This window comes from Saccopteryx bilineata, chromosome 5 (genome assembly GCF_036850765.1).
Source record: "Saccopteryx bilineata isolate mSacBil1 chromosome 5, mSacBil1_pri_phased_curated, whole genome shotgun sequence".
In the NCBI taxonomy this organism is placed as follows: Eukaryota; Metazoa; Chordata; class Mammalia; order Chiroptera; family Emballonuridae; genus Saccopteryx; species Saccopteryx bilineata.
The window spans coordinates 102734391-102759474 of NC_089494.1; the positions used below are offsets into that span (position 1 = coordinate 102734391).

Below are 25084 nucleotides of genomic sequence, written 5' to 3' on the forward strand. Positions count from 1 at the left end.
TTATATTGCTTTATATAAAAATAACATGATATACTCATAATCAATTTGCTTTTCAGCTTATTTTAGTACTTAAAAGATGTTAATGACATATTTATTACTCACAGATCCATGTGTATGTTTCTACATATCTCAAAATTTGAGGCAAAAAGAAAACATATTGCTAGCATATATTTTTAATATGCAGTACATAAAATGTCTCCATAAGTGATGTATTTACTTTGTATCTGGTACATGGGGGTAATAGTGAATTAGGTATTATATACACTTTATAATAAAAGATAGAAAAGTTGTATGACACAAACACATCTCAAATATGCTTCCTCTTTTCTTAGAACACCTGTATTTTGCTGTCTTCTCAAAGACCGGATGAGAAAAAAAGTACATTGCCCAGGAATCATATCAATGATGTTTTTCAAAGAGTGTAACTTCTAGTTGGTCATAAAATGCTACTCTGTTCACAAGACATAAAAGGGATTGCTGTATACTATTTAATAGCCACCAACGGCTTCTCAAAATACATGTACTGCTGTTTGAACCCTGGTTCTCATTAATCCTCTGTCTATACACTTCACATTCATTTGGGTCTCTCCTCAAGTATTCTTCTGACCCAATTTTATGTTTTTTTTTCCTAAAATTTCATAGCAAAAACTGTTCAATATATTTATTTATATGTTTATTTATTTTTTCCTCTGTTACTGAACTGTAAGTTCTTTGAAGACAGGGATTTTTTTTTTTACTTGTTTCATCTCCAGTTCCTAGAACAGTGCCAGTAATAGAAGGCAAACATTCAAAGATATTTCTTAAATAAATAAGTGATAGCAGTCATAGATGGACCAGGAAGATGTCCTCCAGTGTGTAGGTTTTAAGAAAGAGAACAGAGCCTGACTAGGAGGTGGCACAGTGGATAGAGTATTGGACTGGGACATGGAGGACCCAGGTTCAAAATCCCAAGGTTGCCGGTTTGAGTGTGAGCTCATCTGGCTTAAGCACAGGCTCATCTAGCTTGAGTGCGGGCTCACCACCTTGAATACAGGTTTGCTGGCTTGAGTGTAGGATCATAGCCATGACCCCATGGTCGCTGTCTTGAGCCCAAGGTCACTATCATGAAGCCTGAGGTCGCTGGCTTGAGCTAGGGGTCACTCGCTCTGCTGTAGTTCCCCGGGTCAAGGCACATATGAGAACACAATCAATGAACAACTAAGGAGATGCAACAAAGAATTGATGCTTCTCATCTCTCTCCCTTCCTGTCTGTCTGTCCCTATCAGTCCCTCTCTCTGAATCTCTGTCTCTGTCAAAAAAAAAAAAAAGAAAGAAAGAAGGGAGAACAGATATGCTATTTCATTTATTATAACAGCATGCTGTTAAAATCAATAGTGGTTTGGAATGTTAGATGCCTGGAAAATCTGCTTACGTATTTAAATGTGATTATACACATAAATCAGATAACACAGTGAGTATGTATGATTTAGCTAGGAATGTCACAACAAAATGCTACACATTGGGTCGCCTAAACAACAGAAGTTTATTTTCTCACACTTCTAGAAGTCTGAGACCAAGTTGTTGGTAGAATAGTTTTTTCCTGAGGTCTCTCTCCTTGGATTGTGGATGTCCATCTTCCTGTGTCTTTACATGTTTTTCCCTCTCTGGATGTGTCTGTGTCCCATTCCCCTCTTCTTATAAGAAACATGGCAACATAGTCAAATCTCCTAGTTCACAGGGATGGCTATGGGTCAGTAAAAGGATGCCAGTCTGCTCCATGCAGTTGCCTTTCCACTGAAGTCATTTGCAGGAAACAGAAAGGACTGTAGCTTCATTGCAGCGGAAATCCCACTATACCCATGGCAATTCAGGGCACATATGCTCCATGGATATTTAAAGATGAGCAAAAACTAGAGTGTATTGTATGAAAATCAGTGTATGTGGATAAGTGACACTGTTGTTTTTACAAAAATGTATTAAGTTTCACTGTCCCATTCCCCAAATGTCTCTTGCCACACACCTGATTTTCCTAGACTGTGTTCCTCCTCCACAGCGCAGAGACCTCAACTCATTGTGGATTTTGCATGGAGTCCAGTTCTCTGCAACCCAGGAATACTGATTGCACTCATTGTAACATGGGACTGCCTCATGCACCTGTGAAGAACAGAGAAGAAGAAAAAATTATGTTAAACTATCCAAGTTATAGAAACATTGCTTATCTTTTTGTAATGCCTGCTGAAATAACCTGAGAACTACACTCAGGTCCAAACAGTCAAATTACATCCCCCCAAAGCAAGATATATTTGGCTTCTCTGAAATTACTGACTTGCCTAAAGAAACATACAGGAGAAATCAACTAAAATGTGACGGTATGCCTTCGCAGGAGAGAACAAAGGACAGTCATTTCCTATCAAGGAGAACAGGAATCCCATTACCATTACATTTCCTCAAAGAGCTCACACAGCATCTATTAGATGGTTCAGCTCTCAATTATATGCTATATTGTATTCTCAGATGTACTTTAAGATGTCAATTGAAGCAAATAAATACATGTAAAGAAAATTTACTCTTGGACATAAGAGATTTTTAGAATGCATAAGAAACGTGATATTTTTGCACTGAAAATTTTGTTATGCCCCCAAATGCTCAACAGGCAATCATTTAGCCTCCTGGGTATTGTGGTTTCATATTTAGCTATTTGTAGGATGTTTTCAGAGCATAGATAAAACGCACAGCGACACACACACACACACACACACCAAATACGGTTTGTGCATGATTATGGACTATGAATATTTATAAGAATGTCATATATGAATTCTTAGGTTACTTCCTATGCATTTATTTGTGATAATTTTCCCCCTGAAATTGTGTCCCAATGAGTAGTCATTTGAGTTTGTTTGCCTCTTTGAGATTGAATTTAAAATGCATTAGTCCTCAATACAGTGCAATATAGAGAATAATACGGTGCTCTCTCTTGGTAAAAAGATAAAAAAAAAAAAACCCAAAACAAAATAAAATAAAACAAAAAACTGTTTCATTGCATGATATGTTACTCCAGACTACAATGATGTATAGTATAGCACACTGATAAAGAGTGGTTCAAACCATACATTACCAACAGTTAATTAATGCCTTTTCCTTTTAAAAGGGAAATTAGGCCTGGGTTCTTTCCTCTCTTGCCTTTCTAATTCCATAAAATGGTAAATGATGAGTAGGCAGTGGTGTCCAAATAGAACCATTACTTCCAAGTTTCTAGTAAATGCAAGGGAAAGCACTTTGTAATGGGATAATCAGAAAACAAGATTGGAGCACTGTCAGCATGTTAGATGGAAATCAAATGAGAAAAGGTTATTTGCAAGACTACATCTTTGGAATCACAAATAATGCCAGAAACTATTTTTAACTGCGGGGTTCTATCTGGCTCTCATGTGGAGTGCTCAAGGATAAAGGAAAACCACAAAGTGAAAACTATGTGAGGGCAAAATGAAAGGAGATGGAAAATAGAAGTGGAAATAGGTGTAAGGAAAGTAGGGAATTAAGTAATAAGAGAATCACATTTCATACTGTGGCTGCTTATAAGAATGAAATGAAAGGGTCAGAAGCAGTGCCTACATTAGAATAACCTGTAAGGGAGAAAAGTGCTGAAAAAATGTATAGGATACTAGAGGTAAGAGAAAAATCTATAAAAATGAAAAGAAATGACCCCAACTGAACGGACACTAGAAAACTAAGTTGATGACAGCTGACGGGTTGGCTGACCCAACTGTACCATGGAAATGAAGTTTCCACTAAATTAATAGATTTGTTCTATAAACTCTTCAATATGTGGCAAACAATTCAAAGAAAGTTCATTGGCTTGCAAATGAGATACAATAAAATCTGTCAAACCACTTTGCACAAAAAGGGAATAGAATAAAAAAAAACTAAAAACATAATTTTTTCCACACCTCATGATGCATAAGTCTGTAAGCAAATGGATGAGATAGCTTAGTGAGATGAATCTATTTTTCTAAAGCTATCAATACTAAGCAGAGCTTATATTTCTACCCTCTCTACCATGTAGAGCCCCAAGATCAGTTGAAAAATGAAAGACTGCTTAGTTGCATGTCCCTCTTATATAAACATTTGAATCCTTGATGCTATATTGGTTTAAGATTTATACTTTGTACTTCAGCGATCTCCACCTGTGGCAGAATAGCTCACCTCAATGACAAGCTATTGGAAGGTAGGGAGCAGGTCTATATAGGAAGATATTGACCCACTTTCTTGATTAGTGGTGTAAAAATAGCACCTCCTAGAGAAGACTCTTTGATCACACGGATTTACTTGATTTCCCACCATATGTGTCTGCTATTTAATAGTGTTTACACTGTCACTTCTAGTTAATAAATCTCTAGCTCTCCTTCAAAGCACAGTAAATCACCACTGTGATTTACCACTTCCATGAGGCTTTCCCCACATTTCCAGTTGGTATGTCTTTGGCACTCAGTGACAGTCTCAGTTTTAAATAGACTTGTAGTAGCTACATTATAATGTCAAGATGCACACGTGTAGGATTGGAATAGTGGTGGTGGTTAAGCGCCACATGGTAGGTTGCTGGGGGGATCAAACACGCTTGAAAAAGTCATTATTTTGATTCCTCTATACGTCTCCTATCCTCTCATACTAATTTAGTCCTTTTATCATAAGTAATATTGAGAAAATATGCTCAGAGAAACAGAATTTGTACTTTTCATATCTACATATACTTCTGGTCAGCATACTTAACAGAAGTCAGATCTGTACCATCAATGTTTATTTATGTGTCTACTTAAACAAAAACATGAGTCTTAGGCAGGCAGGAACAACATTTCCATGGTGTTTGTATTTTATAGGATGTAAGAGGAGGGTAATAATTTGTTGAATTAAAACTAATTTTTGAATGTGCCCAGGTTACTAAATGGCTCTGAGTTAATTCTCTAGAAAAAACAGGTTCACTAAATGGACCATGTGAGAGGTAGTTTTACAAAGCTCAAAGGACAATAAGAAGGAATAAAAATGAAACTGTTTCTCTCCATTAGGGGGCTTTGGTGAAGAATAGCAATCACTATGTTATCAAGAGGCACTGCTTGATGATTTTGTTATGGGGAAAAAAATCTGTCCCTTAAAAATTTTGAGAATTGTCTCCTTAGAGTTCTTGTCCATCAGATGAGGAATCTTACCTGGAGGAACAAAAACACCTGGAAGAGGCAAAATGGCAGCAGGTGCTCAGGAACAAAAATTAACTCCTCAGGAGCCCAGTTTCTTTTCCCGTCAGTCCTTTATGTTCTGCCTATTGCGTGTCACTGTTCAGTTGGTGCTTATCATAGTTTTATAATGGAAATGTGTTAAAGCATGGACTTTATCAGGGAATCATATAGAAGTATTTTGACGGAGAAAAATGAGCTATGGAAAAATTAAATGAAAATCATTTTTAATGGCACAAATTAGGAAGAAAATAGCAGAGGGTCGTCGATGCTAAAAAAAAAAATGCCATTGTAAAGCCAGAATTCTCGGAGAGGTAACATTACATTTTCCTGGTAATGAACCCTATTTATTACTTTTTCATTGGGGAGCTAAGTTTTTATAGTTTTGCTAGTTCTGAAGTCATATCACAAATGGATTCATGGAGTCAATCCTTTAGTACTTATTTAATAAGCTACTGCTCATGTTAATTGATCAAATTAATTAAGTATTGTTTTCTGATACCACTCTCCATTTGCAGACTGTCTCCCTTTAAAAAAAACTGGAATCTATTTGGGTATCCATGAATGTCATTATTACTATCAGAGTCTTAGGGTTCAAGGGCTCAAATAAAGCAAACAATCCAAAAATAACTGCAATAAAAACAAAGACAAATAAGAAAAATTGATAGTCTCCAATTTTATATAGTAATAGCCCTTTGTTCCAGCAAAGCTGCCAATCAAGACAGAGGTAGAAAGCTTCAGGACTGAGACCAAATCCTGAGCACTGTAGCTACTTTGTTCAAACTTGGAAGTTGGACCATTTTCAGAGGTTGTCCCATTGGAATGTGAAAAGAACCCTTCTCCAGGAGTGGTGAAATCAACAAAGCATTAAGGATTCTCCTCTTCTTCCACCTAAGATGTATAAATTTGCCTTTGATCAGGTCTCGAGTCCTCATCCCCTATCCATGTATCCTCTCTTTACTCCTCCAGGCCTCACGCTTGGCCTTCAGAAGGATCTTCAAAGCTACCGAACTTACCAAACTTACAAAGTTCAGAAGGATCTTCTAAACCACCAAACGTACCAAAGTTACCCCTCTTCTTATTCAATCAACAACTAAGTTATACTCTCCTCCATTAGGGTCTGTCTGACTGACTGGGAATTTACACAACTACACATTAACCTTCTGCTTACATTTTTTATTAATCGTGCATTTATATCTGTCCACAGTGTAACATATGCAATTCACATGCTTTGCAATGTGCACATCAGCAGCAGTCCATAGTCACTTCAATAATGTCTTGTAAAAATCTATAGCTTCTATAAGACATTCTATGTCTTAGGTCTTGATAATCACAATCACTTGAATTAGACAAGATTGGTATGATCTCTGCTGACAGGTAAAATGCAACATTTGAAGGAGCTGAGTCAGTCATTCATGGCTGGTACCAAAAATGAGAGCGAGGCTCCCAACTGGGGATGCTCACTGTGCACAGGCTGCAGGCTCAGCTGGTGTGGCACAGCCTGTGGTCCAGGAGACAAGCAATAACTTTTTAGCAGTGAAGATAACGTTAATATTTATAAATTCCCGAGGGGAAACCAAAACCAACAGCAGAATTTTCAGAGATGTCTATGTAGTAGATGGTACCTATTACTTTATATAGTAAAAACAGTGCTTAGCAATGCATTTCTGGTCTTTGAATATAGAACCTGACTCTTCTTTCACAATTTCAAAAACCCAGTAAAGTAGCTCATAAAACTAACTTCCATGTTTAAAGCAAGGGTAGGCCTATCTGATTACAATCCTTTGTGTGAAGATGGCAGGTTAAAATTTATCCACAAGATTTTTAAGTTGGTACTGTATTTCCCCATGTATAAGACACACCCTTTTTCAAGGAATTTGGGGTCTAAAATCTAGGTGCATCTTAGACAGTGGTTGTGCCATTTCAAATGCCATGGATGGAACTGAGGACGGGGCAGTATATGAAGACAGTGGTTCGTCATCAGACACAGATAAGGACAAGTTAATGGATGGGAGTTTTGACAGTGATGAGGAGTTGTATGAATTTTATAATGAATAAAACTTGAGTTCAATAACTATGTAATACATTTCTTTTTTCAAATTTCGGCCTCCAAATTAAGGTGCATCTTATACATGAGGAAATGTGCTATCTGTAGGAAAACGTTTATGCCTGTCATTGTGTGTATAGGTTGCCAAGACTGTAGCATTTGGGGTAATGGTTTTTCTGGAGATCTTGGAGTCCAGTGATCCACACTCAAGGGTGTGAATAACTCCAGTTTCACCCAGACACTCAAGTCTGAGGCCCTATGGCTGCCTTCCTTTCCCAGGCACTGTCACACACCAGCTGCTTAACACAGCGAACTACAGACCTCCTCAGAACTCTCTGAGCCCCTCTGCGTGGCTTCTTTGTGAAATTCATTAGTTTTAAATATGCACTACATATTTTCTTTTCAATTTTGAGGTTAAAAATCTAAATTCAACCTAATAATACTGAGCCAGCTTTATCTTCAAAATTTATTGATAGGTAAATTGTTGAACTTTAGCCAGTAAAACATTTATTAGAATAATCACGGTGGAAACTCCTTCTTCGTTTCCTACAACCTGCACTTTCAATGGAACTAAGTAGAGTAACAAAACAAATTTATGCTTCTCTTTCTCACTCCCTTCCCCTCTCTCCCTCCCTTCCTTTCTTTCCCTTCCTAAATATCACTATGATCTTTGAAACACAGAGTACTCAAAATCAAAACCAACATCCACGCACAGTGAAACCATCTGCATCACCCACATAGTCCTCTCTGTCTTCCTCCCCATGGTGGGAAAGGGAAGTGGGAGGCAGTGCTGAGATGGAACAGGACTACAAGCAATGCAAGTACTACTTCCCCCTTCCCCATGTTTACTGCCTTCTTGAAGGCCATCACACAGCCTGCCCACCATAGAAGGTATTTACCGGAGGGGAGCCCAAAGCCCTCATAGTTAAAGCTCTGTTATCTGTGCTCATATACTTTAGATTATTTACAGAGGCAAATAAATAAAAATGCCCTAGTTAAAGCATAATTTATTTTTCCCTATGGCAGATTTACACTACTTATAATGTGTTAAGTGACTATGAAACTAAACTATGGTCTTAAGTGCACTGCATCACTGCAGAGTAAGAGACTCTCAGCAAGTTTGCTGATTCTATAAGTGTATGGAATTCTATAGTAAAGTTCTAATAAACAAGTGTGAGCACACATGCACACAGGTACCGATCGGTCCCCTTTGTGCCTGGTATTACTACAAAACTGAGTGAATATACCAACACAGGCAACTTGGGGCAAGATGAACTGCATGGCCCACACTCAGCAACACAGCACTATGTAAACAATCATAACAAAACAGAAGGAGAGAAGGAAACTCAGTCCAGAATCTGGACTGCCTTTTCCAACACCCTAGGAGACACCACCCACTGGCATGCAGTGTCATGGCAAGACATCAGATGGAATTTTGGATAATGCTCAAAGCAGGCCATGGACTACTGCCATGTTCTTTGGATTCTCATAGAACAGGTCGCAGTTATCAAACAAGGTAAAGTACAAAAGCGCAACACTATGTCAATTATAATTAATGCTTCCAGAAAACTTTGGAAGAATTGAGCCCATAGTTCTTTAGAAAAGAGATTATAGGCCTGACCTGTGGTGGCGCAGTGAATAAAGCATCGATCTGTAACATTGAGGTTGCTGGTTCAAAACCCTGCACTTGTCTGGTCAAGGCACATATGGGAGTTGATGCTTCCTGCTCTTTCCCCCCACCCACCCCCATTCTCTCTCTCTCTCTCTCTCTCTCTCTCTCTTTCTCTCTCTCTCCCCTATCTAAAATGAATAAATAAAAAGAAAAAAATGTTTAAGAAAAGAGATTATAGATGAGCTTCAAGGACATCATGCTAAGTAAAATAAGGCAGTCACAGAAGTACAAATACTACATGAATCCACTTCCATGAGGATATCAAACAGTCAAACTTACTGAAGCAAAGAATAGAATGGTGGTTGCCTGGTGCTGGGGAAATGGGCAAAGAAGAAAATGCTAATCGATGGATGTAAAATTTCAGTTATGCAAGGTTAATAAGTTCTAGAGGTCTGTGGTACAACATTGCACCAAGAGATAGAAATGCTTTATTATACACTAAAGCCTGTTAAGTGTTTTTACCACAGTAAAATTTTAAAAAAATTTAAAAGAGGTATGTCTCAGAGAGAGTTGGACTGCACCAGGGAAATGTCATGGAATGGGGAGGGAATTTCTGCCCTACCATCTAAGAGAAACCGTATTGGAGACTCAGCAAATTAGATAGATAGGCAGTCTCCAGGTTACGAACGAGATAGGTTCTGTAGGTTTGTTCTTAAGTTGAATTCGTAAGTTGAAACAGGTACATTTACCTAAATACAATTTAGACTGATGTTTTTCTTAATATAGTATTTTTTTACCATTCTGTACATATAAATACTTAAACATTTTCAAACCTAAAGAACTTATCTTGTTTGTAACCCGGGGACTTCCTGTAGATAGATAGAGACTGGACGCCAAGATGCGACCACCAGAAAACAGGAAGTTTTCTTTCTCTGTGGCAGTAAAAAGGAGAATATGAAATGAAGACTATTCTCCCCTCTGGTAGATAAAAATATTTTGTAAGTTATAGGCATAAGATGGGATGAAAGCAGAACTTAACAGATCCAAGTTCTAAGAAACAGATACCTGAAGGGTAAATAAATCAGAAAGGTCTATGGTAGTACTAGGGGTTTGTTAAGAATTGGAGGAGAAGGGATACAAGCCTAAGGTTTGTAACACGTTATGTAAGTGTCAAACAGAATTGAAAGCTTTGGGGAAAACCTTTACTCTCCTTGTTGGCCTTTGCTAAGAGAGCTGTTGTATGGCTCCCACTTATTCTCAGTGGTTGAGAACAGCCATGTTATCCCTGTATTCTAGGAAACATGCAACTCTCTCATCACTCAGTAAAAGCTAGAAACCTATGGCTTCAAAAAGATATGTTTTGCAATCATGCCTAGAGAATCAATATAATTTGGATTATAAAAAAATGTATTTGTATAAAGAAGCACTATAACTTAAATCAAATACTTCTTAGATAGAGAAATCCTATGTCTGTGTGGCTAAATTATTTAAATACAAATGCATAAGTATGAGTAGCCCTAGTTAGGATTGATCTTATGTGAACTACTTTAGATGAGAGACTTGTCAATCAATCAAGAAAACAAAGCAAGATCTAAATCTGAATCTCATAAACTGTACCAAGGTCCCTGTGTGTACAGCATGAGGCCTGGAGATGGAGCTACCTGGGGTAAGAAGATGGGTAATTTGATGAGATAGAATGTTATTTGTAGACAGTGGAAGCCACTAAGACTTATGAGATTTATATGAAGAAGATATGACAAATAAATTTGGGGAACCATCAGTCATACTGAATGTGAAGGGGATGAGAGTGTGTGAGTGTGCTAAGAAAGGCAGAAAGAGCAAAGGACTCGGTGTGAGGTTATGGTTATGAAATAATAATCAACTGCTATTTTCACAAAGCTTCCAACATAACAATGAAGAAGAGATGCCAAGATTTGGTGGTGAAAACGAAAGAGCTAACCTTTTGGAATCATTTAAGATTATTATATTCTAGAACCTAGGGACATTAAAGTTTTCTCTTTTTTACCAGCAGAATTTTGAAGAAAAAAGCAAGGCATCAGCTTGCCAAGTGCCCTGAACTCCGAGGAGGTTTGTTAATGAGTAGATCAGCAGAAACTCTTGGGTATTTGCCAAGAAAACTTTTTCATAAGATATTTACCATCCCTTTTCATCTTACACTGGCTCATTCAGGATAAATTGGATGATGTGTGTGACTTGAAAAGCTGTCTAGTCTTTGGAAGGTTTGCTCAGAGCTTACCAATATTCTCAGTAAGCAAGCACAGAACTGGCTTCCAGGTCCACATCCAAAGGAAAGCCCATAATTGGTTAAAAAAATTCCTTTTCACATGATCCTTATGTGAGGAGAGCTCTGGACTCACCATGCTCTTACTCGTTCCCACAGACAAACCTTTTGTGCCCTGAACTGCATCAAAGGTCTCACGTATCATTCATTCCACAGTATTATAAAGTTTTAGGAAGTTAAAGAGGACAGATCGAAAGAAGGAGCCATGAAATATGGCCAGTATTCTCTCTAGTAGGACCAATATAAAAAGAAGGAGAAATATAAGAATTGTAGTCTGCAAACTTCATTCATAATTTGGCTAATTTTAATTGATACTATCATGACAAGCAGGAGGAAAGGGGGAGGTCACCATTTCTTTTTATTCAAGAAAAGAAACAGATGTAATGATTAATTCTTTATAGTTTGGGGAAAAAGAGAAAATAAAATGTATTACTATAAAATATCCCTACAGAGACTATTTGCACAAATATGTTATGTGTTACACACACATGCATGCAGACAGAGTGATCTTTTTCTTCTTCTCTGGATAAATTCATGAGAAAGCAACTCGTATGCTGCTTTGTGCTCTGGCACAGCACAGTGTGGCTTTATAAAATGTGACCTCTTGGTGTGAGTTCTCCCATAACCTGATGTGTCCCGGTCTAAGTTAAAGTGAAATACAGAGCCACAGGTGATGTTTTATAACCAAGGATGACACAGCTTGACCTTTGCTAAAACATGTGAGAAGATTGATTGGATAATGGAATCCCTGCCATTCACTTACATGGTGATAAATTGGGATCTTGGCACTAATTTCCACCCTAGTTTCATCAGTTGGAGACTCTTGTTAGGGACTAATTGAAAACTGTTGCAATACGGAATAAAGAGTATTTTGTTGAAAACATACTTCCTCTGAAGTAGACAGTGAAGAAGAGACAAGGACTGACATAGACCTCTTTGCTCTTCACAAAATAAAGACAGACGATGATTACGGAAGGAAAATGATAGTTAAGGCATACCTATACCTGGCCTTCATTTTTTTAAAATTTATTCATTTTAGAGAGGAGGGAGGGAGGGAGAGAGAGAGAGAGGGAGTCAGAGAGAGAGAGAGAGAAAGGGGGAAGGAGCAGGAAGCATCAACTCCCATATATGCCTTGACCAGACAAGTGCAGGGTTTTGAACTGGCAACCTCAGTGTTCCCAGGTCAACGCTTTATCCACTGCAGCACCAGAGGTCAGGCATACCTGTCCTTCATTTTAAAAACCTTATTTTGACGAAAGGAAAGACAGTTGATGGTAAGGAAGAAGTCATGTTTAACAAGAACAAATATTACTATAAGCAACATAAATAATAAACTATTCCTGGGTTCAACACAGGTTATTTGAATAATTTGACAATAAAGGAAAGCCTTAAAATGTGTTACAGAATGATCAGTCAACCCACTTCTACAAACTCAGCCTCGATGAAAAGTTAACACATAAAAATATGTGTGCATGTGCAACCAACAGCCTTTCTGAGATATTAAAGACTGAGAATTTCAGAAATCATATTTTCAGCAAATAGCCTTCCCCCCTACCAAGAAAAAAGGGGGGGCTTTATACACCATGTCCCTGGTTTATACTCTGTGTTCAACAGATGTATATGGTCAAAAATAATAGATAAATGACCACCGAGATATTTTTTGCATATACTTCCTAAAAAGCATACTTAGACCAAACCATAATGCTAGTATTACAGGAAGCTAAAAGTTTTGTCCTCTTTACAATTAATTTTTCAGGGATTTTAGTATCATGGGACAATAATTCAAATCCAACCACTTATAATTATGCTCTGGTCCCAATAATTTAAATGTGGATATCCAAATGAATTCACAGAGTCTTTCTGATATTTCTTAGATTTATGTAAATTCAAAATTTTCTCATTTCTTTTTTGTTTGTTTGTATTTTTTCTGAAGCTGGAAATGGGGAGAGACAGTCAGACAGGTCCCACATGCACCCGACCGGGATCCACCCGGCATGCCCACTAGGGGGCGATGCTCTGCCAACCAGGGGGCGATGCTCTGCCCCTCCGGGGCATCGCTCTGCTGTGACCAGAGCCACTCTAGCGCCTGGGGCAGAGGCCAAGGAGCCATCCCCAGCGCCTGGGCCATCTTTGCTCCAATGGAGCCTCGCTGCGGGAGGGGAAGAGAGAGACAGAGAGGAAGGAGAAGGGGAGGGGTGGAGAAGCAGATGGGCGCTTCTCCTGTGTACCCTGGCTGGGAATCGAACCCGGGACTTCTGCATGCCAGGCTGATGCTCTACCACTGAGCCAACCGGCCAGGGCCAAAATTTTCTCATTTCTGATACTCCCATAACAAACCATCAGAATATAGATGGCAATAGTACTTCATTTCCTCATCACAATTATGGACACCTTGAAGGCAGGTAGCATTCAAGGTGGTCAGTATTCACCATGCCTAAGTAAAGGCTGACCCTGCTGGCATGAAGAAGTCAGGCCTACAGTGACAACAAATCTCTCAGAAGATAGGGACCATATTTCTTATGTTGTATATAGCATCTGACATAGAGTGGGCCCATGACAGACTCATAATAAATGAACATCAAACTTACCTAAAACCTAGAAAGTATAGGGATAATGGTACTAGATCTGAGCTTACACCTCACTTACTGGGGTTGTAAGTCTGTTCAAATAGTCCTCCTTAGCAGTAATCAGCACTGCTCTGGAGGAAATGGTGCCTGTAGTGTAATTTAGGAGATGGGCACCACCAAGTACTCTATGTGTATTGGATTCCTGTCCTCCATTATTGGACTCTTTGGTTGGATCCATTAAATAGATAATGTGGTCCTCTAAGGGGTGGCTTCATTTCAGTGATGGGTTAAGGGATCCTTTCTACTGTGTGAAAGATTATCTGTGGTCTAGTAACCAGGGAAGTATGAAGGAAGCTGTGAAAAAGAGGTTTTGTGTCCGGTTCCGCCATTAATTTCCTGGCAGCTCACTTAAGGGACTCTTGGGGTCTAGTTTTTCTTTTTATAACCTGACATTAACACTGATTTTCAGAAGAAGTACACTATGGTACATGAGCTTTAAATTCTCTAAAAGAGTATACTGTAATAAGCAATATTTGTTTTGAATAAGGTTAGCATTGAGGCACGGAATTGAAGAAATTTTGGAACTGGCAGTAAAATATATATGGTCATCTATTTCAATAGCATAATTTTCATCAACATTATACCTCCACTTCCATGTAACTTAACCTAATAGACTATGAAAAATTGCTAACATTGCACCCAAACCTGGGAGCGGTGACAGTTTAAAAGAGACAAACAAATGCTTTGATGTTTTCACTGCTTTCTAATTTTCCAGAGCACCTACTGCATCGCTGAGAAAAAGAGATGCATCATCAGTCCTAGCTGAGCCAGCCAAGCAACCAGCATCACTAAAAATAGCCCTATTACTTCTGATAAAGACACAAAGGAGTATTAACAAATACCGTAGTCATGTCAGTCTTTGACATTCCCCTTGAGCAGAAAATGATTAGAAAAAGTCTCTCCTTTTATAGCTGAGACATAGAAAGTGCCCGGTGCTAAAAGACTTAATTAAAAAACATTATTAATTTAGGAATAACTGACCACACACATGGTAGAGTATAAGATACTGGTAAAGAATAGAAAGAAAAGAGTGAACATCATAAAAATTATTCTTCATTAAAGATAACAACAGTTACAGATCTTTTAACAATTGGAGCTTTAACAGTTGCGGCTATATCTCTTATATTTACTAATTTACTCATGCATCAATTCCTGAGACAACTACTACCCTCCGCTATGTAAGACTCATAATCTCCTTAGATGCTAGACAAATAAAGATGACACATGGCCTTTTCTTTTGTGTAGGTGTTGGCAAACAAGGGCCCATGGGGCAAATTTGACCTTATACTTATTTCTCTGTTTTGTTTTTTTGTTTGTTTGTTTAAAATTGGGATATGATTTACATATCAAGTTTACTTTTGAAAGTATACCATTTAGTGCTTTTTAATATATTTGCTAAGTTGTGCAACCATCACCACTATTTTGAATTCATAGTATTTTCAAAGCCCCCCCCATAATGTTTCATTTAGCAGTCATTACCCATTCTCTCTTTGCCCTGGCCCCTGGCAATCAACCACTAATCTATACAGTTTCTATGGATTTGCCTTTTCTAGATACTCAATAGAAACTAAACTATATAATACATGGTCTTTTGAGTCTGGTTACTTTTACTTAGCACATATTTTCTAAGCTTATCCATGCTGTACCATAAATAAGTACTATTATTTATGGTTGAGTAACATTCAGTTGTTTGATATCATATTTGTTTATACATTCTTCAGGTTGGTAGGCATTTGATTAGTTTCCAGCTTTTGGCTCTTATAAATAATGCGGCTGTGAACATCTGTGTATAAGTTCTTTGTATAAATACACATCTTGAGACTGTCACATGTTCTAATATATGACCTATCATGGGAAATGTTCCATGTACAATTGAGAAGAAGGTATGTTCTGCTGTTCTTGGATGGAGGTAACAACTCATGTTGTTACCTTTACTGGTACTCTCTATTTTCTCATATATATCTAAATTACTGTCTACTGCTCTTTCATTCAGTGTCAAAGACTCCCTTTAGTATTTTGTGTAGGGCTGCTAGCAGTGTAGTCTTTCGGTTTTAGTTTATTTTTATTTGTGAGTTTCTTAATTTCTCCTTAATTTTTGAAGAATGTTTTTCTCTGTATATACAATTCTTTTTTTTTTTTTTTTTTTTTTTTTTTTTTTTTTACAGAAACAGAGAGAGAGTCAGAGAGAGGGATAGACAGGGACAGACAGACAGGAACAGAGAGATGAGAAGCAACGATTATTAGTTTTTCGTTGCTCATTGCGACACCTTAGTTGTTCATTGATTGCTTTCTCATATGTGCCTTGACCGTGGGCCTTCAGCAGACTGAGTAACCCCTTGCTCGAGCCAGTGACCTTGGGTCCAAGCTGGTGAGCTTTGCTCAAACCAGATGAGCTGCACTTAAGCTGACAACCTCGGGGTCTCGAACCTGGGTCCTCAGCATCCCATTCTGACGCTCAATCCACTGCGCCACTGCCTGGTCAGGCTGTATATACAACTCTTGGTTGAATCCTCTTTCTCAGCACTTTGAATGTCTCACTGCTGCCTTCTGTCCTCAAAGGTAACTGATGAGCACTCAGCTGTTAATACTGATGTTAATAATCACTTGTAAATTATAAGTCACTTCTCTTTTGCTGTTTTCAATGGTTATTTTAAATGCTTAACTTTTGAGTTTGTCCTATATGGAATTTGCTGAGCTTTTGAACATGTCAATTAATATATTTTTACCAAATTTGGGAAGTTTTGGTCCTTATTTCTTCAAAATTGTTTCTACCTCTTTTTGTGTTTCTTCTTTTACTGGGACCTCCATTACGCACATGTCTGTATGCTTGATAGAGCCTCACAGATTTCATATCACTTTGTTCCTCAGATTAGATCATCTCAATTGATATATCTTCAACTTTACTGTTTCTTTTTAAAAAATTTTGCCACCCAAATCAACTGTAGGACCCCTAGCAAATTTTTAATTTTAGTGTTTATATTTTTTAACAATAGGATACCCATTTGGTTCTTTATTGCAATTTCTACTTCATTATTGATATTCTCTCTATTGTTTGACATCATTCTTATATTTCTCTTTAGTTTTTTGAACATACTTAAAATAGCTGATCAAAAATCTTTGCCTCGTAAATGTAATACCTCAGCTTCCTCAAAAAGTTTCTATTGACTGCTACCTGTTACAACCCATTTTTTATTTGTACGTCTTAGAATTTTTTCTTGAAAATTGGACATATAAAGTACTATAATATAGCAACTCAAGAGACCAGCTTCTTTCCTTCCTATAGTGTTTGTTGTCATTTCTAGTTGCTATTATTGTTGTTGCTTTATTTGTTTAGTGACTTTGGGAACATATACTGTGAAGTCTGTGTTATTTGTCCTGTCTAATGATGTATGACAGAGAGGCCCTTGAATGCTTGGCACCAGTGAGTCTTCCAGTCTTTGATAAGGGGCTCCATGTGTTTGTGTTTTTTTGTGTGTACTTCATTCAGCATTCAGCCAGGAAATGTACACTCTGCCTTTGTCTTTCCTTTCTGCCTGCACAGAGCCTCAGGTTCACCTGAGGTGCTTTCCTAAGGATGTGCAAGCCTTGGGTTTGTGAATGGCCTTTTCATTCCCAAGAATATGGCAGAGTTTTCAAAAACTACTATGGACATCTCACCCCCTAAAGTTTTCCTTTTAGGCTTTTTGTTTTCCTGCTCTTTGCTCCAATTGTTAGCTATTATCTCGGGTAACCAAAAGTTAAATAATTGTCTCTAATTCTTTAACAAAAAAGAAAGTATTATTAATAGCAAATGGAAACCTTAGACATAAAAAATACAACATCAGTATTAAGAATATTAGGACTGCCTGGCCTGTGGTGGCGCAGTGGATAAAGCGTCGACCTGGAAATGCTGAGGTCGCCGGTTCGAAACCCTGGGCTTGCCTGGTCAAGGCACATATGGGAGTTGATGCTTCCAGCTCCTCCTCACTTCTCTCTCTCTGTCTCTCTCTCCCTCTCTGTCTCTCTCTCCTCTCTAAAAAATGAATAAATAAAGTAAAAAAAAAAATTAAAAAAAAAATATTAGGACTAAAAATATCACGGGTGATTATGAGGTGATAATGGAGAATATCAGTGAATTTAAAGATCAATGTAAATGATTCTAAAGAAGAAAGTGAAAAAATATTTAACCAAAACAAAGGGCAAAGCCCTTGGATGACAATGTCAAAAGGTCTTCACTAGAATCATTTTAACTGAATTTAATTTAGACTAATGTCTCCAAGGAAAAAGCTGTTCCTACTGGGCCAGTCTGGAGTCTGGTCAAACAAAATCAGCCTTATGAGTGGGGTCTTCCAGGGAGCTACCAGACAGTTGAATAATGACAATTCTTTAAGAATAGGACTTTGAAGAAACTCCAACACTGATCATACCTCTTTAATGGCTGCCAGGCTGATTACTGTTATTATTATTATTTTTTACCATGACGTGGGCAGTGCCCTTCAAGGCTACTATGAAACTGGGATTGGGGACATAGAATAAGCCTAGGTAAAATGCAATAAAACTTAGCGTTTTAAGATTCAGCCATTTTTCTTGAATACATACTCCCCATATTGTTGTAGTCTTTGATTAATTTATACATTCTGAGAAACCTGATTTGGACTAATTTTGTCAGTGTCCTTTTTGCTTCTATGCAGGAAAGGATTTGGGAATGTACTTTAGCTACTATTTTCCCTGACATTGCCTATTATTTAAAATCAACACTTACTGAGTTATAGCTATGCCCATTCATGTATATAATACCTATGACTGCTTTTGTGATACTAGGACAGAACTGAGATGTAAAAGACATCTTATTGCCTGCAAATTTATATTTGCTTAACGTTTCTCTGCATTTCATAGTCCATTCTATGCAAGACATCATAACTTTTTAAAATTAATCGTTTAGTTTTAATATTGTATGACCATGTTGGAGAAGAAAATCTTAAATAGGATCTTTTTTGATGTGAAGTTAAATTAAAAAAAAAAAAATATATATATATATATATATATATATATATATACACTAATGAATAAGAGAAAGGATTGATTCTTCAGAAAAAAATATGTCATAAACTGGAAGAAAAAATGTCTATGACCTTCCATCTAAAATAAGAAAATGTCTTGTAGGGTTAAAAGCTAAAATAATTCACCAAGTCACATATGTCATGCAGTGTGTTATATGCCCTTTTTAGCTAAAACTCATTATTCTTACTCAGAGAAGTTTCTATAGGACTCTAGTAATTCATCTTCAGAAATTATTATAATAATCTTGAAATTTAAATATGAGAATGTGAAGTGAACACTTAATTTTTATCAAATGCATCCTTTACCTAAGCTGTTTGGAGATTATATATATATATATATATATATATATATATATATATATATATATATCTCCAAAGCATGAAATGAGAACTCTAAGTATATCAGGTCATAATTTTATATACTATCTGATGAAAAAAAGCTAACTCAAGCATGTAGGTGAAGGTTGGATACAAGGAAGTATGACACCATAAAATTCTTTAGATTTGAAAGTCCGCTACTTAACCCCTATCAAAAGAAGTCTGGGTAGGTGTGGAGTTGTACATTTTATAGCCTCCCTAATGTATGGGATCCAAACTACCTAGGTTTTGTTAGTCCTTGTAAAACCTTGCACATAAAAAAAACCCCGATACTCCTGTGACTAAACTCACTTTAGCTGTACTTAGCTTCGGGCCCCTTAGACACCATAAACATCATCTACCCTACTATTCAGGGAGCCTCTAAAAATATTACTGATGTTTTCATTCATTATATTACCAACAATATTTCAAACAAAAATTGGGCTAGTCAGAAATAGCATGTGAATTTATTAAAACTATAAAACTGAAGAACTGAGGCTAATATGAGACATCAAAGTAATCTTGAAGAAAGATTAATGCCTTTAAAAAATAAGAAAGGGAGACTGAGAAAACTATTGGTATTCTGAATATCATTTGATAAGAATAGGAACCTGTGTACGGAATTCTCAATACTCAGTTTAGAGCTACAGAGATCACACACAATGCCATCTAATATACTCTGAAAGTAGGGAGCAGACTTATTATCAAAAACATTTTCAGAGCCTGGTACATTCTGAAATCTCAGAGTATTGTTTATTTCATATCATAAAATAAGCCAGGCATGGCAAATTTAATCAATTTTCTGGGTTTCTGAAATTGTCATTTTGCTGATGCAAAGCAATTCAATCAATAACATCATATAAGAAACTGACTCTCCTCTGTGACTATTTCTTTCTTCCATGTGTGAACAATGTTTTGATCAGGATTTACAAAGAGAAAAAAAGCTGATTGGTGAAGTAAAACATCAAAGCTTCTTTTCACTAAATGAAAACAATAAGGATCAAAACAGATTGCAACACCAACCTGAGCCTTTGTAGAAGTCCATGTTGGCAGTGCATGACAAGCAAAAGGAAAGAAAATTATATATTCATTAGTTGAGCTGCTATTATAATGCAAAACTGAAAATAAAGTAGAAATCCTTTCCCCTGTTTATTCAAAATTAGTGGCTTACATTTCGGCTAGAAATTGAATGTTTCTTTCCCAATTCTTAATCAAAATACCCCTGTAAGTGGATATCAAATATATGACTCTGTTGGAATAAAGAATATATATGGATCTGAGAAAGTTGAGCTGATTTTCTCTGGCTGCCTTCTGGCTATGAGAGCTTATTTCTAAAACCAAGACTGAAGGAAATGTAATAGATCTCTGAAGCTTAACTCAAACTACCTAAAACGTCTCACAGTTGGAACTGATTAATCTTGGTCAAAAAAAAAAAAAAAAAAAAAAAGACACAAGAAGTATTGTTCTTGAAGAATAGAGCACATATAGACCAGACTAACTCTTAAAATTTTAAGACTAACTCTTAAAATTCCATGGCACTTGTTCTGTCCACTCCCACCGGCTGCCCATGTATCTTTACACCTTAGTCTTACCACAACTTTAATTTTGAACTTATCTGCCTTCTTATTTAGTTATTGTCATCTCTACTACTAGACTATGCTCCCTGAGAACAGCACTGCTATCATTTTGTTGTTGTTGTTGCTGTTGTTCATCATTATATTCTCAATAGTTATCTAGTGCATGGGATAAAAAAAATACTTCAAAATTATTTGTGAAAAGATAAAAAATGTAGTTACAAGGAAATTTATAGTACAAATATTTAGATATATCTGAAAAATTATAAACCAATTCCAAATTCCATTTCAATTTCATTTCAAGTTTTCTCTTTTATGTAACATCAGAAATATTAACTTACAGAATAATAGACCCAAAGAAAATAAGCTGGGTTGGTCATTTAAATGTCCATATAGCTGCCATTTTGGGAATTCTAATCACATTTCAATCAACCTTACATAACCATAACTTACAAATAATGGTTGCTTGCAATCAGAAGTCACTGAGCCCATAGGGCTTTACAAACTAAGCAGGGTGACCAGATTTACTATCACTGTTTCAAAAATATTACTAAAATTGATACATTTTTCAGCTATAATTATGTAGGTTAACCAAAAGAAGAACATCGTCAGCTTTAATTAAAGTATAAAAAAAACATTAAAAATGTTTAATGATAAGAAACACAAGGAAATTTAGGATAGTAGAGTCATATCTGTTTCATGGTCACTGCTACATATAATTAAGTTGGAGTTAAGTGATCAATGAACAATGTTCACATAATGACTTTATTGTACATTATTAAATCTTTGGAAATGATTTATTCTCAGGTTTAATATTATTATAAAATCTTGATGATTACTGTTCATGGATTAAATTTAGATCAACAAACATTGAATTTGGATGTATCACTTGTTTTACCCCAGTTCTTGTGAAAACACTCCATGTTTTTGCCTTGTCTAGAGCTTAGAGGTGATAGGGTGTTAGCAATATAGCTTCATCATTCAAGCGTTACTAAAACTATATAATTTTCTTGAACTTCTATAAGACATACAGACAGATATGTTTAAATAATGAAAGCATTATTAATATTAGTGAATAAAATCCCTTCAATAAATGATAATGGGTAATTTTTAAATATAAGTGGCTAAATAAACTTCTATGGGGCAATAAATAGAAGCAATCAAAAGAACCTCTTTGCTATTCCTCATTAGATAATGAAGAAATTTTCTGAATCATTAATAATCTTATTAGATAAGAGAAATTGATGGTATTTTGATGAACTAAGTTGTTTCTTGAAATTACACGCATTATTTTTTCATTTTTGAAAGTCTTGGTGTCACAATTAATCTCTGGTTAAATATGTACTTTTTGGATAATATTAATCTTCTATTATTCTGCCTCAAAATACAGATATTTCAACCCCTTTTACCTATAATATAATATGCAGTTTTCATTTTTTTCCTTGGCTTTAGTCAAACTTTTGTCTATTTCCATTTTAAAATGCTGCTGTTGTCAATAATTCACTAAATCTTTTTAAAATTCTTTAAATTTATTGTGTTGACATGATATCAAGTGTCCCACTCAATATAACAGCCTCTCCCTCCCACATCGGGCCCCTCCATGCCCCATGCAGTCTCCTCCCACTCCCATATCACCTCACTTCTTATCCTCCTCTTACCTCCACCCCCTATTTCTGCCTATTGCCACCTTGTTGTCTGTATATATGTGTGTATATATATATATATATATATATATATATATATATATATATGATTTTGACTAATCTCTGCACCTTTTATGATCCTATCCCCTCTTGGCCTTCTCTCTGACAGCTGTCCATCTGTACCCTGTGACCTGCCTCTGTTTTTGTTTTGTTTCTCGGTTTATTGTGTTCATTAGATTCCACAAATAAGTGAGATTATATGATATTTGTCTTTCTCTGCCTGGCTTATTTCACTTAGCATAATACTCTCCAGACCCATCTGTGTTGCCACTAAAGATAAGGTTTCTTTCTTTTTTATGGCCATGTAGTTTTCCATTGTATAAATGTACCACAGCTTTTTTATCCACTTGTATACTGACGGACACTTGGGCTGTTTCCAGATCTTGGCTATTGCAAACATCTCTGTGATGAACGTGAAGGTGCATATCTTCTTTTGAATTAATGTTTTGGGATTCTTAGGGCATATTCCTAGAATTGGGATAGCTGGGTCATAAGGCAGTTTCATTTTTAATTTTTTGAGGAAACACCATACTGTTTTCCACAGTGGCTGCACCAGTCTGCATTCCCACCAGCAGTGCAGGAGGGTTCCCTTTTCTCCACATCATCACCAGCACTTGTTTGTTGATTTGCTAATGAAAGCCATTCTGACTGGTGTGAGGTGGTATCTCTTTGTGTATTTAATTTGCATATCTCTGAAGATTAATAATGTTGAGCATTTTTTCATGTCCCTATTGGTCATCTTATGTCCTCTTTGGAGAAGTGTCTATTAAGGTCCTTTGGCCATTTTTTAATTAGATTGTTTTTCTTCCTGATACTGTTTTATTAGTTCTTTATAAATTTATTAACCCTTTATCAGATATATTAACAAATATGTTCTTCCATAGAGTGGGTTTTCTTTTTATTTTGTTAATGGTGTCATTTGTTGTGCAAAAGCTTTCTACTTTGATAGAGTCCCATTTGTTAGTATTGTCTTCTATTTCTCTTGCCTGAGGAGATATATTGGCAAAAATATTGCTATGAGAGATGTCTAAGAGTCTACTGCCTGTGTTTTCTTCTAGGATTTTTATGGTTTTATGATTTATATTAAAGTCTTTAATCCATTTTGAGTCTGTTTTTGTAAATGGTAAAGTTGGTGGTCGTTTCATTGCTTTTCATGTATCTGTGTAATTTTTCCAACACCATTTATTAAAGAGACTGTCTTTATTCTATTGTATTCTCTTGCATCCTTTGTCAAATATCAATTGTTCATAAAGGTGTGGGTTTATTTCCAGGTTCTCTGTTCTGTTTCATTGATCTGTATGCTTGTTGTTATGCCGGTACCAGGCTGTTTTGATTACAATGGCCTTGTAATATAGCTCAATATCAGGATAAGGATAAGTGTGATACCTCTCACTTTGTTCTTCATTTTCAAGATTGCTGAGTCCATTCAGGTTATTGTTTCTGGCTCCATATAAATTTTTGGAATATATGTTCTAGATCTGTGAAGCATGCCATTGGTATTTTAATAGGAATTGCATTGAATCTATGGATTGCTTTGAGTAGTATGGACATTTTAATAATGTTAATTCTTCCTATCTAGCAGCATGGTATATACTTCCACTTGTTTTATCTTCCTCAACTTTTTTTCAATGACTTACAATTATCAGAGTACAAGTCTTTTACCTCCTGCATTAAATATATTACTAGATACTTTATTTTTGTTGTTGTTGCAATAATAAATAAAATTGTTTCCTTAATTTCTCTTTCTGACAGTTCATTATTGATGTATAAAAATGCCACTAATTCCTGAATATTAATTTTATATTCAGCCACTTTGCCCATTTCATTTATCATGTCTAATAGTTCTTAGGTGGAGACTTTAGGCTGAGACTTTAGTGTTTTCTATGTCCAGTATTATGTCATCAATAAATAATGACAGTTTCACTTCTTCCTTTCCAAATTGAATGCCTTCTATTTCTTCTTATTGTCTGATTGCTGTGGCTAGGACTTCTAGTACTGTGTTGAATAAGAGTGAAGAAAGGGGACATCCCTATCTTGTTCCTGATCTTAACAGGATTGCTTTTCATTTTTGCCTATTGAGTATAATGTCTGATGTTGGTTTGTCTTATATGTTCTTTATTATATTGAGGTTTGTTCCCTGTATTCCCACCTTGCTGAGAGTTTTTATCATTAATGGGTGTAGAGGTTTACAAAATGCCTTTTCTGCATCAATTGATATGATCATGTAATTTTTATCTTCCATTTTGTTTATGTGATGAATCATGTGTTTATTGTTTTTTTGTTTTTTGTTTTTTTGTATTTTTCCAAAGCTGGAAATAGGGAGGCAGTCGGACAGACTCCCACATACACCCAACCAGGATCCACCTGGCAGGCCCACCAGGGGGCAATGCTCTGCCCATCTTGGGGCGTTGCTCTGCTGCAACCAGAGCCATTCTAGCGCCTGAGGCAGAGGCCTCAGAGCCATCCTCAGTGCCGGGCAAACTTTGCTCCAGTGGAGCCTTGGCTGCGGGAGGGGAAGAGAGAGACAGAGAGGAAGGAGAGGGGGAGGGGTGGAGAAGCAGATGGGTGCTTCTCCTGTGTGCCCTAGCAGGGAATCAAACCCGGGACTCCTGCATG

General features: G+C 36.6%; 1 protein-coding gene across 1 annotated transcript in view; it reads right to left on the minus strand.

The window, feature by feature from the left end:
* Positions 1-25084, minus strand: part of THSD7B (thrombospondin type 1 domain containing 7B) — a 1096947-nt gene that overhangs the window by 149244 nt on the left and 922619 nt on the right. The window contains exon 16 of the mRNA XM_066232872.1: positions 2000-2133. Coding sequence (XP_066088969.1) covers positions 2000-2133 — 134 coding nt within the window. The remainder of the gene's footprint in view (positions 1-1999; positions 2134-25084) is intronic.